The 19896-nt window shown below is 46.0% G+C and overlaps 1 protein-coding gene across 7 annotated transcripts in view; it reads right to left on the reverse strand.

The window, feature by feature from the left end:
* The window catches only part of arhgap21a (Rho GTPase activating protein 21a), a 306788-nt gene that overhangs the window by 110275 nt on the left and 176617 nt on the right, over window positions 1–19896 (reverse strand). For all 7 annotated transcript variants that reach the window (XM_070881436.1, XM_070881434.1, XM_070881435.1 and 4 more), the window contains 2 exons: window positions 19097–19189; window positions 5688–5766 (listed from right to left, as the gene is read on the reverse strand). In XM_070881436.1, the coding sequence (XP_070737537.1) occupies window positions 5688–5766; window positions 19097–19189 (172 nt within the window). The remainder of the gene's footprint in view (window positions 1–5687; window positions 5767–19096; window positions 19190–19896) is intronic.

The raw sequence follows: 19896 nt of genomic DNA on the forward strand, positions 1-19896 counted from the left end.
GTCTCCTTACCTAAGGAAGGATATACCTGCCGTAGAGGGAGTGCAACGAAGGTTCACCAGACTGATTCCTAGAATGGGGAAATTGTCCTATGAGAAGAGATTGAGTAGACTAGGCCTACATTCTCTAGAGTTTCGAAGAATGAGAGGTGATCTCATTGAAACATACAAAATTATTACAGGGCCTGACAAGGTGGAGGATCTTTTCCCTGGCTGGGGTGTCTAGAACTAGGGGTTAAAGTATCAGAATAAGGGGTCGGCCATTTAGGACTGAGATGAGGAGACATTTCTTCACTCAGAGGGTGGTGAATCTTTGGAATTCTCTACCCCAGAGGGCTGTGGAGACTTAGTAGTTGAGCATATTCAAGACAGAGATCGATAGATTTTTGGATATTAAGGGAATCAAGGGATATGGGGATAGTGCAGGAAAGTGGAGTTGAGGTAGAAGATCAGCCATGATCTTATTGAATGGCGGAACAGACTTGAGGGGCCAAATGGCCTGCTCCTGCTCCTATTTCTTATGGTCTTAAGAAGCTCCTTGAAACCTACTTCTTTGACCAAGCTTTTGGTCATCTGCTGTAATATCTCAAGTGGCTCTGTGTCAAATTTTGTGTTACAACGCTCCTGTGAAACGCCTTGGGACATTTTACTACGTTAAAAGGTGCATTATAAATATAACTTGTTGTGGAAGGGAGGTAGGAGTAAATCCACTGATGTGCTCAAATTTAACTTGGCAATGACTCAAAGAATCGCTAATTGAAAGAACATGCACCGTCTTCAGGTTGCAAAACTGGCTTCAAACTGCCGACATATTTTGTCAAACACAAATTGATTATCAAAGTCTACATTCTTGAGGCTAACCAGTGCCTTCAGTTATTAACTAATGGCACTTACACTGCCATTTGAAAATCAGAATGCTTTCTAGTTTTTGCCATAATCCACTTGCTTCCAGTTTCTGCTATAATCCACTTGCTAAGCAACATATATGCCTTAGACTCTTCACTAAGCAGATTTGTAAGCAGTGGTGCTATGCAGAATCCACTGGAAGTGGAAGCAGGATAAATATAACTGTCAATCTGCACTGGGAAGCAGTATAAATCACCACAATAAATTCATGTAGTACAAAGATCCATATTAAAATGATGACTGGAAGAAGCAATTTCCACTGATCTGTAAAGCACATTCCATTGTCCCTTATCTACCAAGCAGATACCTAGTAGAAACAAGTGGTAGTTTAAACAGCAGTGTTAGTTGAACACCTGTGATACTGAAATTTGTTCTGCATAAATGAATCCACTGATTAATTCATTACTATTCGCAATCCAGGAAATCTCTCTTTTTAATACCAAATTTCACTAATTCCTGCTTGCGCTTCACACTGCTCCTACATGCAACTAAAAAAAAAAATTAGTTATTTTAAAATTTTACACATTCAAACCTTCTCAAGGATAACTGATAGGTGTAGATTCAAGGTTGGACCTCACTTCTTCCTCTATCTGCTGCACTGATCTATCCAACACAGACTTTTGCTCACATATAAAAGAGTGGGACAGTGAACTGAATTTAAAAAAGTGCAACACTGGTAGGCAGATACTGAATATCCAGATGGCAGATAGCAGGAGATTTCTATTGAGAACTGAAAAAGACATTGGGCCCCAAGTTTGCACCCCCGCTTAGAGGTGCACCGACTTTGTAGAAGAAAAACCGCGCCTAAAACTTACCTCGGTATTCTCCCCGCTGCTGGAACGTTGCAGGCCCTTGGCATGGCGCAGCACAAGCAGTGGGGGGCAGAGCCAGATCCTGGCGCTGAAAACAGTACCGGGACCTCTGCACATGCGCGCTAGAGTGTGCGCGCATGTGCAGTAGCTCCTCGCCCCCACAATCTCTGCAGGCTTTGTGGGAGGGGCCGGAAGCACGCCGCCCCTCGCCCTGGCCGAATGGGCTCGGTCATCGGCAGCCCGCTGCCATATCCAGCCGCACACACATTGACCTGGGAAACCCGGCTGCTGAAGGGAGATAAGATCGGCTGGATGAAACAGGTTAAGGGTCTTTTCAGCACTGCTTGTGGGTCAGGAAACATAGAAACATAGAAAATAGGTGCAGGAGTAGGCCATTCGGCCCTTCGAGCCTGCACCGCCATTGAATAAGATCATGGCTGATCATTCCCTCAGTACCCCTTTCCTGCTTTCTCTCCATAGCCCTTGATCTCTTTAGCCGTAAGGGCCATATCTAACTCCCTCTTGAATATATCCAATGAACTGGCATCAACAACTCTCTGCGACAGGGAATTCCACAGGTTAACAACTCTCTGAGTAAAGAAGTTTCTCCTCATCTCAGTCCTAAATGGCCTACCCCTTATCCTAAGACTATGTCCCCTGGTTCTGGACCTCCCCAACATCGGGAACATTCTTCCCGCATCTAACCTGTCCAGTCCCGTCAGAATCTTATATGTTTCTATGAGATCCCCTCTCATCCCTCTAAACTCCAGTGAATAAAGGCCCCGTTGATCCAGTCTCTCCTCAGATGACAGACCTGCCATCCCTGGAATTAGTCTGGTGAACCTTCGCTGCACTCCCTCAATAGCAAGAACGTCCTTCCTCAGATTAGGAGACTAAAACTGAACACAATATTCCAGGTGAGGCCTCACCAAGGCCCTGTACAACTGCAGTAAGACCTCCTTGCTCCTATACTCAAATCCCCTAGCTATGACGACCAACATACCATTTGCCTTCTACACCGTCTGCTGTACCTGCATGCCAACCTTCAATGACTGATGAACGATGACACCCAGGTCTCATTGCACCTCCCCTTTTCCTAATCTGCCACCATTCAGATAATATTCTGCCTTCGTGTTTTTGCCCCCAAAATGGATAACCTCACATTTATCCACATTATACTGCATCTGCCATGTATTTGCCCACTCACCTAACCTGTCCAAGACTCCATGCAGCCTCTTAGCGTCCCCCTCACAGCTCACACCACCAGTCAGTTTAGTGTCATCTGCAAACTTGGAGATATTACACTTAATTCCTTCCTCCAAATCATTAATGTATACTGTAAAGAGCTGGGGTCCCAGCACTGAGCCCTGCGGCACTCCACTAGTCACTGCCTGCCATTCTGAAAAGGACCCGTTCATTCCGTCTCTCTGCTTCCTGTCTGCCAACTAGTTCTCTATCCACGTCAGTACATTACCCCCAATACCATGCGCTTTGACTTTGCACACCAATCTCTTGTGTGGGACCTTGTCAAAAGCCTTTTGAAAGTCCAAATACACCACATCCACTGGTTCTCCCTTGTCCACTCTGCTAGTTACATCCTCAAAAAATTCCAGAAGATTCGTCAAGCATGATTTCCCTTTCATAAATCCATGCTGACTTGGACCAATCCTGTCACTGCTTTCCAAATGCACTGCTATTTCATCCTTAATAATTGATTCCAACATTTTCCCCACGACTGATGTCAGGCTAACCGGTCTATAAATATCTGTTTTCTCTCTCCCTCCTTTTTTAAAAAGTGGTGTTACATTAGCTACCCTCCAGTCCATAGGAACTGATCCAGAGTCGATAGACTGTTGGAAAATGATCACCAATGCATCCACTATTTCTAAGGCCACTTCCTTAAGTAGTCTGGGATGCAGACTATCAGGCCCCGGGGATTTATCAGCCTTCAATCCCATCAATTTCCCTAACACAATTTCCCGCCTAATAAGGATATCCCTCAGCTCCTCCTTCTCACTAGACCCTAGTACATTCGAAAGGTTATTCGTGTCTTCCTTCGTGAAGACAGAACCAAAGTATTTGTTCAATTGGTCTGCCATTTCTTTGTTCCCCATTATAAATTCTCCTGAATCCGACTTCAAGGAACCTACATTTGTCTTCACAGGAGCAGGAGTGTTACCCCCGGCCCACCAAGCTTACCTGTAAACCATCCGTAATCAGCTGACTGCCCCCACGATCGGACATGCCTCCCCCCACCCTTCCCGATGTCAGCTCCCTCCCGATAGCGGACGCCAGCTGTGGTCTGAAGCCTACCCACCCGACAGCCAGGAGAGGTGCGTCGGAGGCCAAAGTAGGTCAAAGAACCCGGCATGGCCAGGGACGCGGAGGCCCCCCCCACCCCCCACCACCCAGCCTGGTCACAGGCCTCCCTGCCTCCCCATCCAACCGGTAGCTCCCACCCTACCAGGTCTCCCAATCGATAGCATCCCGCCAGCCTTTCTAATCGCCGACCAGGGATGATGCTCCCTTCCCAGTACTGGGGACCAAACCCAAGGATCCCAGGCTGCAGTCTCCAGCTGCTGGTGGTCCCTGCCACCCACCAGCTGGACTGTCCATTTGGCCGGCAGCTGGGCAGGAAACGGTATCGATTCTGTGCAACAGTACCCAGCTGCTAGTGTTTTTCTGCAGTAAAGCTTTGCTGAAGGTAGGACTTCTATTTTTTATTTGTTTATTTATTTATTGATTGATTGATTATGTGGTCCTAAATTATTGTTTGATTTATATTCAAGTTTACTTTTCAACTACTTTCAAAAAGAATTCTGTAAAATAGTTTGGCTAAAACTCTTATTTATAGGACTTGCTATAATGTATTTGCTAGTTTACCAATCCATTTTTAATCTAGTTGTTTAGTGCTTTGTAAGTCTTGGTGCTAGGTGCAAGTACTCTCAGCTGCCTTGTATTTTTTATTTGTTTTTGGTGCTTTAAATGTACTTACCTGCGCTGATTTCTTAGCTCACACGCAAGGTTTTTCTGTGCGGCCACAAATGGCCTCATACGCTGGCCTAAGTTAGTTTGGAGTAACTTTTAGCTGTCTAAACTTAGTTAAATGGGCAAAACAGGCGTAAGTGGCTGTTCACGCCCCCTTTTGAAATAAAAGTGAAACTAAAAAAACCTAACTAACTCACTTACACTGGAGCAAATTAAATGGGCAGAATTGCGATTTTTAAGATACTCCAAAAAAATCTAGTTGCTCCAAAAAAAAACGGAGCAACTCCTGGGCAAACTTGGGCCCTGAGTCTACAATGAATTAATGAAACCATTCACCAACTGAGCCAGTCACTGATGTCAGTTGAACTGCTGTCTGAAAAATTTGACCTAAAGGTTTCTAGGAGACAGAGTAAGAAATTAAAAGAAAAGTTCTCTTACCAGGTAGGATTTTCAAAAAATATACTTGCAGTGAAATGATTTCAAAGGAAGCCAGAGAATGGCCAGGGTGGCGGGTGGAGTGGGGAGGGAAGGAACGTTTTGCATTGAAGGTGCATCATCATAACTTTGAAGACAGTCACAATATTTACATTAGCACAGTGTTCTTTGGCTATGATCATACTTCAGGTTGCTATGGAGTGACAGGAATATGTCAATTTGTGCTTCCCACTTGCCAACTACGATGGAAAGCACCCGAATGTCAATAATGAGCACACTGAAGGTATTTTGAGGTTTCCCTACATAAGCACAAATTACATTACTTTAAATCAACTCCTATAAAAATAGCCTTTATTATTATGATAGACTTTTACACTTCTCTAATTGATCACTTGCACCAAGCCCAGACAAAAAAGGCTAAGAAACAAATTGTCTCTACAATTATATGGACAAAATACCAATCTAGTTAAACATCAAAAGCCAGGGATTGCTAAAATTCAATAGATGGCTTGTTTCAACATAGTCCTTTACAAAAAATAGCATTCATACCTGTCCTGAATCAAAGCTATAACTTGGGAGTATGTTTTTCCAATAATGCTTTCCCCGTTTACTTTGACAATCCGGTCACCTGTGTTACAGAAAGAAAGAATTCCAGTCAAAAATTTAAAGTGATCATAGAAAACAACAGAAACTATAACAAATCATGACTTTTTGTCAGATTTAACTAGCACCTAGAATGAGAATTCAATAATCTGAAACGGACTGAATATTGGATAGATTATTTTCAAATACCAGGGATAGAATTCATTTTGTCACAAAGTAATTTTTATAATATGGTTTCTAATTTTAAAGTTTTTTAAAATTGAAGCATAATTTTTGGAATAGTTATTTCCAGTAGTTGCTGCCCTTTAAACAAATAAAATTATTTTTTTTAAATCAAGTTGCCTCTTTTAATTCCTGATTACTAAATATGTTTTTGTAAAGATCACAAATATATCAAGTCTGCAGCTCTAATTAGTCACCGCCTCCTATACAACCAGCTGCAGAACTTCTGTAATTTTCCAACATACAGGGCCCAAGTTTCCACACGATAAAAAACGGCGCCTAAAAAAAAAATCGCGATTCTGGAGCGTTCTGCAGCTCCTTGTCTGCCTGGCGCGGCGCGCAGTGGGGCGGAGCCTACACTCGCGCCGAATTTGTAAGTGGGAGGGGGCGGGTACTATTTAAATTAGTATTTTTCCTGCCGGCAACGCTGCGCGTGCGCGTTGGAGCGTTCGCGCACGCGCAGTGTGAAAAAAACATTGGCACTCGGCCATTTTTGTAGTTCTTTGTAGCTGTTTAATTTTTGAACAATGTTTTAATAAAAGCACATTGCCATCAGCACATCAGCACTGAGGCTTCTCACTGTCTCCTCCCTCCCCCCCACCCCCCGCGGGAAGAACGGGCGCCTCCCCCCCCACTCCCCCGCGGGAAAGAACGGGCGCCTCCTCTTCTCCTCCCCCCCCCCCCGCGAGAAGAACGGGCGCCTCCCCCCCCCCCGCAGGAAAGAACGGGCGCCTCCTACCTCCCCCGCGGGAAGACCGGCACCTCCTCCCCCCTCCGCGGGAAGACCGGCACCTCCTCCCCCCTCCGCGGGAAGAACGGGCGCCTCCTCCCCCCCCCCCCCCCGTGGGAAAGAACGGGCGCCTCCTCCACCCCCTCCCCCCCTCGGGAAGAACGGGCGCCTCAGGCTGACTGCTGCATTCTCCGTGCCTGAAGCACTTTCACACAGGTAGGAAGATGGTTTATTTAATCTTTTCTTTGCTTTTAAATGTTTATTCAGGTTGGATTTATTTGTATAATATTTGTAGAAGTATAAATAAGGATTTATTGTAGAATTTAATGACTTCCCTTCACCCTCCCCTCCCCCCCCACCTCGTTCTGGACGCCTAATTTGTAACCTGCGCCTGATTTTTTAATGTGCAGAACAGGTTTTTTCAGTTCTACAAAATTCTTCACTTGCTCCATTCTAACTTAGTTTGGAGTACGTTTTCACTGTGGAAACTTTGAAATCAGGCGTCAGTGGCCGGACACGCCCCCTTTTGAAGAAAAAATTCTGTTCCAAAGTAGAACTGTTCTACCTGACTAGAACTGCAGAAAAAAAAGTGTGGAGAATTGCGATTTCTAAGATAGTCCGTTCTCCACCAGTTGCTCCTAAAAATCAGGCGCAAATCATGTGGAAACTTGGGCCCACAGTAAGCACATACATCTGTCGTCTGTACAAAAGATCAGACAGGGAAGTAAATTAACAAAAATATTGATTGAATAAAAGCATTAATTAATTAATTAAACAAACAAGGTTAGAGATGACAGGACAGGTGGGTGTGTCATAACTGCAGCGAATGGAAGTATGTGGAGAGCATCGCGATCCCGAACAACCACATCTGCAGTAGGTGTCTGCAACTGGAGGAACTTCGGCTCAGAGTTGTTGGGCTGGAGTACGAGCTGCAGACAAAGCGATCCATCAGGGTGGGAGGAGTTAACTTTGTTCCAGGAGGCAGTCGCATCCTTTAGGTTAAGTAGTACTTTAGAGTTAGTCAATGGTCAGGGACAGGAGGGTGTGACTGCGAGTCAGGAAGGTATGAGAACCCAGGATATAGCAATGTAGGCAGCTCAGCCCTTGACCTTATCCAACAAGTACGAGGTACTTTCTACCTTTATGGATGAGGAAAAGGACTGCAGGGAGGTTGGGCAAACTGACCATGGCACCATGATACAGGGGTGCCATCCAAGTGGAGAGAGAAGGAAGGAATGTGGTAGTGGTAGGGGACAGTATAATCAGAGGATAGATACTGTTCTCTGAAGCCGCGAAATAGAGTCCCGAAGGCTGTGTTGCCTGCCGGTGCCAGGGTTAAGGATATCTCCTCGTGTTTGGAGAAGAACTTGAAGTGGGAGAGGGAAGATCCAGTTGTCGTGGTCCATGTAGGAACCAATGACATAGGTAGAGCTAAGACTGAGATTCTGCTGAGGGAGTTTGAGGAGCGAGTGTCTAAATTAATAAGCAGAACCTCAAGGGTAATAATCTCTGGATTACTACCCGAGCAGCTTGCAAATTGGCACAGGGTCAAGCAGATCAGAGAGTTAAATGCATGGCTCAAAGAGTGATGTGGGAAAAGGGGTTTCAATTCATGGGGCACTGGCACCAGTACTGGGGAAAGAGGGAACTGTTCCGTTGGCACGGGCTCCACTTAAACCAGGCTGGGACCAGCATCCTGAAAAAAAAAAATCGAATAAATCAAATGGCTATAGATAGGGTATTAAACCTATGGGAGGGGTGGTCTGATGAGGGGAAATTTAGAAATCTGACGAGAAAGGTCAAGGCAATAGAGCAGTGTAGCGATTTGGGTAAAAAATAAGCAGAGTGTGACAGGAAGGGACAATGGGTTGGATTTTCGGCTCTTTTGCACCCTGATGGGGCGGTAAATGCTGTTTTTGGGCATTACATCGGGCATCCAGGTTTTAGCTCCGACCGGTAAATTCAGCTCATGGTTTGTAGCAGGGCAAAAGCATACCGCCGCCACCCTCCAGTTTCGTGCAATACTGTGCTTGCGCACCGAATGCAAAATTCGGCCCCAACGCCTCATTTAACGCTCCCCCCAGGAAACGTCTGAAAAACCAGGTGTTCCCAGAGTGCAGCAGGGAGTATTGGCAGCACTTTTAAATGGAGGGATGAGGATCCTACATTGTAGGTCACATTGACTGCAACGGTTGCGCACATCACACTGCATGAAGCTCCGACTTGCATACGGCACTTTTATCTGCCATTACAGTGCCCTTACAAGGTGAGTGAGAAAATTTAATGGGAGCATCACTTGTTCGCCATTGCATCATGCACCATGCTATTGCCAGATGGCATCAAGCTAGAAGAAGGGCTTTTGGCCATGTCAGCCCACGGATGAGGAGAGGCCGAAGACATCTGGAGAGGAGGGCTTACCCCGCCACGGGTTTACAGGCACCAACGCTCATACCTCCAGCTCTCTGATGAGCAGTGCGTGAGAAGGTTGCACTTCCAAAAGGAAATGCTGACAGAGATATGACATCTCCGACAGGCAGACCGATGCCTGGACCGCTCTGGAGGTAGCCTTCAATACTCCACTCAACAGTTTCCGAATTCATTGTGGTGTGCTGCACGCGGCACAACGTGGCCATCATGAGGGGCCAGGCACTGCCAGTGGGGATTGCATATCCACCTCAGGAGGAGAAACACAGAAATATAGAAAATAGGTGCAGGAGTAGGCCATTTGGCCCTACGAGCCTGCACCACCATTCGACAAGATCATGGCTGATCATTCCCTTAGTACCCCTTCCCTGCTTTCTCTCCATACCCCTTGATCCCTTTAGCCGTAAGGGCCATATCTAACTCCCTCTTGAATATATCCAATGAACTGGCATCAACAACTCTGCAGCAGGGAATTCCACAGGTTAACAACTCTGAGTGAAGAAGTTTCTCCTCATGTCAGCCCTAAATGGCCTACCCCTTATCCTAAGACTGTGTCCCCTGGTGCCGGACTTCCCAAACATCGGGAACAATCTACCCGCATCTAACCTGTCCCGTCCCGTCAGAATCTTATACGTTTCTATGAGATCCCCTCTCAGCCTTCTAAACTCCAATGTATAAAGGCCCAGTTCATCCAGGCTCTCCTCATATGTCAGTCCAGCCATCCCAGGAATCAGTCTGGTGAACCTTTGCTGCACTCCCTCAATAGCAAGAACGTCCTTCCTCAGATTAGGAGACCAAAATTGAACACTATATTCCAGGTGAGGCCTCACCAAGGCCCTGTACAACAGCAGTAAGACCTCCCTGCTCCGATACTCAAATCCCCTAGCTATGAAGGCCAACATACCATTTGCCTTCTTTACCGCCTGCTGCACCTGTATGCCAACTTTCAATGACTGATGAACCATGACACCCAGGTCTCGTTGCACCTCCCCTTTTCCTAATCTGCCACCATTCAGATAATATTCTGTCTTCGCGTTTTTGCCCCCAAAGTGGATAATCTCACATTTATCCACATTATACTGCATCTGCCATGCATTTGCCCACTCACCTAACCTGTCCAAGACTCCATGCAGCCTCTTAGCGTCCCCCTCACAGCTCACACCGCCACCCAGTTTAGTGTCACTTGCAAACTTGGAGATATTACACTCAATTCTTTCATCCAAATCATTGATGTATACTGTAAAGAGCTGGGGTCCCAGCACTGAGCCCTGCGGCACTCCACTAGTCACTGCCTGCCATTCTGAAAAGGACCAGTTTATCCCGACTCTCTGCTTCCTGTCTGCCAACCAGTTCTCTATCCACATCAATATATTACCCGCAATACCATGTGCTTTGATTTTGCAACCCAATCTCTTGTGTGGGACCTTGTCAAAATCCTTTTGAATGTCCAAATACACCACATCCACTGGTTCTCCCTTGTCCACTCTATTAATTACATCCTCAAAAAATTCCAGAAGATTTGTCAAACATGATTTCCCTTTCATAAATCCATGCTGACTTGGACAGATCCTGTCACTGCTTTCCAAATGCGCTGCTATTTCATCCTCAATAATTGATTCCAACATTTTCCCCACTACTGATGTCAGGCTAACTGGTCTATAATTACCCACTTTCTTTCTCCCTCCCTTTTTAAAAAGTGGTGTTACATTAGCTACCCTCCAGTCCATACGAACTGATCCAGAGTCGATAAGACTATTGGAAAATGATCACTAATGCATCCACTATTTCTAGGGCCACTTCCTTAAGTATTCTGTGATGCTGACTATCAGACCCCGGGGATTTATCGGCCTTCAATCCCATCAATTTCCCTAACACAATTTCCCGCCCAATAAGGATATCCTTCAGTTCCTCCGTCTCACTAGACCCTCGGTCCCCTAGTACTTCCGGAAGGTTATTCGTGTCTTCCTTCGTGAAGACAGAACCAAAGTATTTGTTCAATTGGTCTGCCATTTCTTTGTTCCCCATTACAAATTCACCTGAATCCAACTGCAAGGGACCTACGTTTGTCTTCACTAATCTTTTTCTCTTCACATATCTATAGAAGCTTTTGCAGTCAGTCTTTTTGTTCGCGGCAAGCTTCTTCTCGTACTCTATTTTCCCCCTCTTAATTAAACCCTTTGTCCTCCTCTGCTGAATTCTACATTTCTCCCAGTCCTCAGGTTTGCTGCTTTTTCTGGCCAATTTATATGCCTCTTCCTTGGATTTAACACTATCCTTAATTTCCCTTGTTAGCCACCTTCCACGTTTTATTTGTACTCCAGACAGGGATGTACAATTGCTGAAGTTCATCCATGTGATCTTTAAATGTTTGCCACTGCCTATCCACTGTCAACCCTTTAAGTATCATTTGCCAGTCTATTCTAGCCAATTCACGCCTCAAACCATCGAAGTTACTTTTCCTTAAGTTCAGGACCCTAGTTTCTGAATTAACTGTGTCACTCTCCATCCTAATAAAGAATTCTACCATGTTATGGTCACTCCTCCCCAAGGGGTCTCGCACAACAAGATTGCTAATTAGTTCTTTCTCATTACACATCACCCAGAAGGATGACAAAGAGGAGCCTGGCGAGGCCCCCATTGGATAGCCACACCATCCACGGGGGAGGCAGTGTGGAGATGCAGCTGGACCAAGAGTTGCACATTGCCAGCTCGTAATGGACCGGCTCTCCTAAATGAAGGAAACTGAGGGATGGAGCTAATACTGGACACGTTAAAGTGCTCCCATAAAGGGACATCTCCGGTGAACGTTGAAATGATGCACAAAGCACCAATGACAAATGAAGAATCATAAATGTTACTGCAACAAAGTCACAAAAACCCCGCTCCTCCAAAATAAAACCACATATAGAAACATAAAAATCTACAGCGCAGAAGGAGGCCATTTCGGCCCATCGTGTCTGCGCCGGCCGACAAAGAGCCATACGGCCCTCAGTCAGCAGCCCTGAAGGTTACATATAAACCTATGAATAATGAACAATGGTGGAAAGGTAAAGAGCATTCGGCCCAACCAGTCCATCCCACACAACTGCGACACCCCCTGCACCGCATTCTACACTCCACCCCAACCGAAGCCATGTGATCTCTTGGGAGAGGCAAAAAAAAAGATTTAAAAACCCAGGCCAATTGCGGAAAAAGAAATCTGGGACAATTCCTCTCCAACCTGTAAACTCATCCATGAACCAGTGCAATTGGACAGCATAATAGAATCAGAGTCTCGATTGAGGAGATCTTCGAAGTGCTCCTTCCAGCGGGCCCTGATTGCCTCAGTGTCCTTGATGAGTGTTTCCCCGTTCTTGGCCGGCAGCGGGGCGGGGCCTTGGGTGTTTGAACCATAGGTGGCCTTGACTGCAATGAAGAATTCTCGCACATCATGGCTGTTGGCCAGCTGCTGTATCTCCTGTGCTTTCTCCATCCACCACCTGTTCTTCAGTTCCCGGGTTTTTTGTTGGACCTCAGCCGTTAGCTGTCTGTAATGCTGCTTTTCTGCTCCTGAGTTGGGTTGCTGTTTAAGGCTCAAAATGCCCTGTGCTTGCAATCTATTAGCTCTTGAATCTCCTGATCATTTTCATCAAACCAGTCCTGGTGTTTCCTGGTTGAGTGACCGAGCGTCTCTTCGCAGGCACTGGTTATGGTGGCCTGAAGGGCAGACAAAGCACTGTGGGCATTCTGCAACTCAGGGTTATCAAGGTACGCCAGGTTAGCTGTGAGGCGCTGGCTGTAAAGGGCTCTCTTAACTGGGTCCTTAAGTGCCCTGGCATTGACTTTTTTGCGACACGGTTTCTGCTGCCCCCTTCGCTTTGGGGCTATGTTGATGTCAATGATGGTCCGTCAAGCAGTTGTCAGCTCCCGTCATGGCACGGGTGATGCACACATCCTTGCGATCCCTGGCTCGGACGATAACATAGTCGAGCAGGTGCCAGTGTTTAGAGCGAGGGTGTTGCCATGACGCCTTCTATTTGCCCTCTGGCGGAACAAGGTGTTGGTGATGACAAGTTCATGCTCTAGACATTTTGTCAGGAGTAGGGTACTGCTGGAGTTGGCTTTCCCCACCCCCCCTCTGCCAATCACACCTCCCCAGAGGTCTGTTTCCTTAACGACCCTGGCACTGAAGTCGCCGAGGAGGATCAGTTTGTCGCCCGTGGGGACACAGGTCAGGGATTTTGAGGTTGGAGTAAAAGCCCTCTTTGGCCTCATCTGTTGCATCGGGTATTGGGGCACTGATGACTGTGGTGCACTGGTTCCGGGATAGGATAAGTCGAAGAGTCATGAGGCGTTCGTTAGCCCCGCAGGGGGAGTCTTTGAGGCGGTCGACCAGCTCGTTTTTGATGGTGAAACCAACTCCGTGGAGGCAGCGTTCTGCCTCTGGTTTCCCTTTCCAGAAGAAAATGTAACCTCCACCTTGTTCCTCGAGCTGGCCTTCCCCTGCCCATTGTCTCGCTTAGGGCGGCGATATCGATATCAAAGTGCCTCCGTTCCCGGGCAACTATGGCAGTGCGGCGTTCCGGTCTGTCGCTGTTGGGGTTGTCCATGAAGGTCCTGACGTTCCAGGTCCCGAATTTCATGTTAGAGGAGTGGAAGATGCCTGTGCGTGATTCTTTTAACGTAGGGTGGCCGTTACACACCGGCTACCTCAATCGAGACTCTGCCTTTGACTCGAGTGTTCTCGACTCCATTCTGCAGCATGCTACTCGCCACCACCTCAGTGAGACCCCAACACTGCAAGAGGTAGAAAAAGCCATAAGACAGCTAAAAAACAAGGCTACGGGAACGGATGGAATTCCTGCTGAGGCACTGAAGTATGGCAGAGAGGCACTGTTGGCGCGAATACTCGACCTCATCTCTCTCATCTGGAGGGAGGAGAGCATGCCGGGAGATCTTAGAGATGCAGTGATCGTGACCATCTTTCAAAAAGGGAACAAGTCCGACTGTGGCAACAACAGAGGAATCTCCCTGCTATCAGCCACTGGGAAAGTCGTCGCTAGAGTCCTCCTCAACCGTCTTCTCCCCGTGGCCGAGGAGCTCCTCCCAGAGTCACAGTGCAGATTTCGTCCCCTCCGGTGCACAATGGACATGATTTTTGCAGCGCGACAGCTGCAGGAAAAATGCAGGGTGCAACGCCAGCCCTTATACATGGCCTTCTTCGACCTTACAAAGGCCTTTGACACTGTCAACCGCGAGGGTCAATGGAGCATCCTACTCCATTTCGGATGCCCCCAAAGTACGTCACCATCCTCCGCCTGCTCCACGACGACATGCAGGCCGTGATCCTCACCAACGGATCCATCACAGACCCAATCCACATACGGACCGGGGTCAAGCAGGGCTGCGTCATCGGCCCAACCCTCTTCTCAATCTTCCTCGCTGCTATGCTCCACCTTCCCACTGGAGTGGAACTAAACTACAGAAGCAGTGGGAAGCTGTTCAACCTTCGCCGTCTCCAGGCCAGGTCCAAGACCACCCCAACCTCTGTTGTCGAGCCACAGTACACGGACGACGCCTGCGTATGTGCACACACAGAGGCTGAACTCCAGGACATAGTCAACGTATTTACCGAGGCGTATGAAAGCATGGGCCTTACGCTAATCATCAGTAAGACAAAGGTCCTCCACCAGCCTGTACTCGCCGCACAGCACTGCCTCCCAGACATCAAGATCCACGGCGCAGCCCTGGACAACGTGGACCACTTCCCTTATCTCAGGAGTATCCTATCAACAAGAGCAGGCATTGATGACAAGTTCCAACATGGCCTCCAGTGCACCAGTGCAGTCTTCGGCTGCCTGAGGAAGAGTGTTTGAAGACCAGGCCCTCAAAACTATCACCAAGCTCATGGTCTACAGGGCTGTAGTAATACCCGCCCTCCTGTATGGCTCAGAGACATGGACCATGTACAGTAGACACCTCAAGTTGCTGGAGAAATATCACCAACGATGTCGCCGCAAGATCCTACAAATCCCCTGGGAGGACAGACGCACCAACATTAGTGTCCTCGTCCAGGCCAACATCCCCAGCATTGGATATATTCAAGAGGGAGTTAGATATGGCCCTTACGGCTAAGGGGATCATGGGGTATGGAGAGAAAGCAGGAAAGGGGTACTGAGGGAATGATCAGCCATGATCTTATTGAATGGCGGTGCAGGCTCGAAAGGCCAAATGGCCTACTCCTGCACCTATTTTATATTTTTCTATAAAGCACTGACCACACCTGATCAGCTCCGCTGGGCAGGCCACATAGTTCACATGCCAGACACGAGACTCCCAAAGCAAGCGCTCTACTCGGAACTCGTCCACGGCAAACAAGCTCAAAGGTGGGCAGAGGAAACATTACAAGGACACCCTCAAAGCCTCCCTGATAAAAGTGCAACATCCCCACTTGACAGCTGGGAGTCCCTGGCCAAAGACCGCCCTAAGTGGAGGAAGTGCATCCGGGAGAGCGCTGAGCTCCTCGAGTATCGTCGCCGAGAGCATGCAGAAATTTAGCACAGGCAGCGGAACGAGCGTGCGGCAAACCAGGCTCCCCGCCTACCCTTCCCTTCAACCATTATCTATCCCACCTGTGACAGAGACTGTGGTTCTCGTATTGGACTGTAAAGCCACCTAAGAACTCATGCTAAGAGTGGAAGCAAGTCTTCCTCAATTCCAAGGGACTGCCTATGATGATGATGAGAATCATAGAAAATCACGACACAGAAAGAGGCCATTCGGCCCATCATGTCTGTGCCGGTCTAAAAAAAGTGTTACTCAGCTTAATCTCACCTTCCAGCACTCGGTCTGCAGTCCTGTAGGTTATGGCTCTTTAAGTGCACATCCAAGTACCTTTTAAATGGTGAGGGTTTCTGCCTCTACCAACCTTCCAGGCAGTGAGTTCCAGACTCCCACCACCCTCTAGGTGAAGAAATGTTTCCTCATCTCCTCTCTAATCCTTCTACCAATTATTTTAAATCTATGCCCCCTGGTTATTGACCCCTCTGCTAAGAGAAATAGGTCCTTCCTACCTACGCTATCTAGGCGCCTCATAATTTTATATACCTCAATTAAATCCCCCCTCAGCCTCCTCTGTTCCAAGGAAAACAACCCCAGCCTATCCAATCTTACTGCATAGCTAAAGTTTCCAGTCCAGGCAACATCCTTGTAAATCTCCTCTGCACCCTTTCTAGTGCAATCGCATCCTTCCTGTAATGTGGTGACCAGAACTGCACGCAGTACTCCAGCTGTGGCCTAACTAGTGTTTTATACAGTTCTAGCATAACTTCCCCTCTCATGTATTCGATGTCTCGGCTAATAAAGGAAAGTATTCCATATGCCTGTTTAACTACCTTATCAACCTGTCCTGTTACCTTAAAGGATCCGTGGACATAAACTCCAAGGTCCCTCTGTTCCTCCACACCTTTCAGTATCCTCCCATTTATTGTGTATTCCTTTGCCATGTTGCCCCTCCCCAAATGCATTACCTCACACTTTTCCAGAATGAATTCGATTTGCCGCTTTTCTGCCCAACTGACCAGTTCATCAATATCTTCCTGCAGTTTAGAGCTCTCCTCGTCACTGTCAACCAAACGGCCAATTTTTGTATCATCTGCAAATTTCTTTATCGTCCCTCCTACATTTAAGTCTAAATCATTGATATAGACTACAAAAAGTAAAGGACCAAGTATTGAGCCCTGTGGAACCCCACTGGAAACAGCCTTACAGTCTCAAAAACTCCCCTCAACCATTACCCTTTGCTTCCTACCACTGAGCCAATTTTGGATCCAATTTGCAGCTCTCCCTTGGATCCCATGGGCTTTTACTTTTTTGATCAGCCTATCCTGTGGGACCTTGTCAAAAGCCTTGCTAAAATCCATGTAAACTACATCAAGCGCACTGCCCTTATCGACCCTCCTTGTTACCTCCTCTAAGAATTCAATCAAGTTAATCAGACACGACCTTCCCTTAACAAATCCATGCTGACTATCCTTGATTAATCTGTGTATTTCTAAATGAAGGTTTATACTGTCCCTCAGAATTGATTCCAGTTATTTGCCCACCACCGAGGTTAAACTAACTGGCCTGTAAATGCTCGGTTTATCCCTTCCCCCCTTTTTAAACAATGGTACAATGTTAGCAGTTCTCCAATCCTCTGGCACAACTGCTGTAGCCAGAGAGGATGGAAAAATGATGGTCAAAACCTCCGCAATTTCCTCCCTTAATTCTTTTAGTAGCCTCGGATATATTTCATCTGGTCCTGGCGATTTATCTACTTTAGAAAGTAAATGGAACGTAATTTTTTCCCCCTTGCATTAAAAATATTAATTGATGTATTGAAGAGTGGTATCCTGGTGCAGTTTTATTAATACAGCTGGAAATAGATTTATCATAAAAACAAGCATTTTTAATAGAGTATCTAATCCACCACCTGTAAGTAACCTGATTTTAAATAAGGGGTTATGTGGAGCAAGCAGGGAAGTGGACCTGAGTCCATGATCGGATCAGCCATGATTGTATTAAATGGCGGAGCAGGCTCGAGGGGCCGTATGGCCTAGTCCTGCTCCTATTTCTTATGATCTTATGTTCTTAAATCACTGAAAATAACTTTAAAAAACTATACTGAACAGTTTATTATTTCATTGCTGTACACTCATCAGTTTCTTAGTAAATTTCATTGCTGTACACTCATCAGTTTCTTAGTAAATTAAATGTTCTTTAATATTTAAATATTTAATACGCCTCGATTTCAAAATTCTCATTTTTATTTTCAAATCCCTCCATGGCCTCATCCCTCCCCATCTCCTCAAGCCCCACATCTCTTCTAATTCTGCCCTCTTGAGCATCCCTGATTATAATCGCTCAACCATTGGTGGCAGTGCCTTCTGTTACTGAGGCCCCAAGCTCTGGAATTCGCTGCCTAAACCTCTCTACCTCACTTTCCTCCTTCAAATCCGGCTTTTGCGATGCCTTCCCGGGTCCATACACACTCCGTACGGACCCGGGGAGGCCAGGATTTCCAGGCCAATTTCAACTTAGTGTCAAATTTTTATTGCATAAGACTCCTGTGAAGCACCTTGGGACGTTTCACTACGTTAAAGGCGCTATATAAATACAAATTGGTGTTGTTAAAAACTTTTAAAATGTGCTTACTCGTGCCTAAAAAAAAAAGCTTATTTTGAAGAGTCCACTCAAATGGTTACAAACAGGTGTAATCGGCAGAAACTCGCCATGCTCATTATTTCGATCTGGGGGCGTGACCAGTTTTGTGGGCGGGGTCAGCTTCCAACGTGAGTTTTTTTTAAACACCAGCTGTAGAGATCGTGGTAACGCGATTTACGCGGGACATAACTTGCGCTTAAAATTCCGCAATTCGTTTGGCCAATTTCAGGCGAATTCTGAAAACTCTAGGCCATTGTTTTTAAAGAGAGCTCAAAGATAGTTGTGAATACCACTTGCAAATTACAAATTTCATAAACAAATACAAATTATATTCCACATCCTATAATAGATAACTTCCAGTCCTCTGAATCTGGTCATAATACAGCTGAATGATGCATTTGTTAAAAGGAAAAGATGGATTATAGGAACAGAAAATGGTTTGGCTGGAAATTTGAGAATCAATAAAGAATTTTAGTTACAATACTAGGGTGACCAGAAAGATGTATTGCTATGTAGGAAATTAATTTTACATCTGCACCTTCACTTAAATGTCACTAAAATTCAAAGGTCTGCACAATTCAAGCACCATTACACTGGACTTGTACTTTGGTGCAGATATCTTAATAGTTACAACATTCCTGCACCAAAGTACAGCAAAGTTTAAAACATCTGTATAATGTAGATGCAACCTCAACACTTACTTGATTCAACATATAGAAAAGGCCTGTGCAAAGTACCCACTTCATGCAGCAATGTACTCTACGTAACAATACAGAACACAAGGATCATTTCGTACCTGTACATAATCCAGCTCCATGTGCTGGTCCACCTTCCTTAACCTGCTTAACAAAGATGGTGTCCATTGGCTCTAGTTTGCCTCTGGTTTGTCCTGTAAAATACAAAAGAGGCTTGTAAATTAATTTAAAATGGGGGAATAGTTCACACTAGGTTTTGAAAATGTGAAGTTAACTCCTTTTTTAAAAATACCAGTAAAAGTGCTTAATTGGATGTTAATAAGATTCTAGAAAAAGCCTATTCAACTCAGTTTAACAGCAAGATTATGGGGCTTAATCTGGATGAATCCAAACACAATAATCTTTCTTTGACAGCACCTCCCAAACCCAAGACCTCTATCACCTAGACGGACAAGGACAGCAGGCACGTGAGAGCACCAGCACCTCCAAGTTCCTTTCCAAATCAAACACCATCCTGACTTTGAAATATATTGCCATTCCTTCATCATTGCTGGGTCCAAATCCTGGAACTCCCTACTTAACTGCACTGTGGGAGTATCTTCACCACATGGACTGCAGCAGTTCAAGGCGACGGCTCACCACCACCTTCTTGAGGGCAATTACAGATGGGAAATAAATGCTGGCCTTGCTAGCAACGTCCACATCCCCGTGAATGAATTAAAAAAAAATTCAAACCACCAAAGCAGAGAACATCAACTGAACTATCAATTGCTATATGGCCAACATATGATTCTACCTGCTTAATAAAAACAGTAAAAATAAATCCACTTGAACAGGCATGGGGTCGATGGGCCAAATGGCCTTCTTCCATGCTGCAACCATTTTATGATTTTATGAAATA

This window comes from Pristiophorus japonicus, chromosome 5 (genome assembly GCF_044704955.1).
Source record: "Pristiophorus japonicus isolate sPriJap1 chromosome 5, sPriJap1.hap1, whole genome shotgun sequence".
Taxonomy (NCBI): domain Eukaryota; kingdom Metazoa; phylum Chordata; class Chondrichthyes; family Pristiophoridae; genus Pristiophorus; species Pristiophorus japonicus.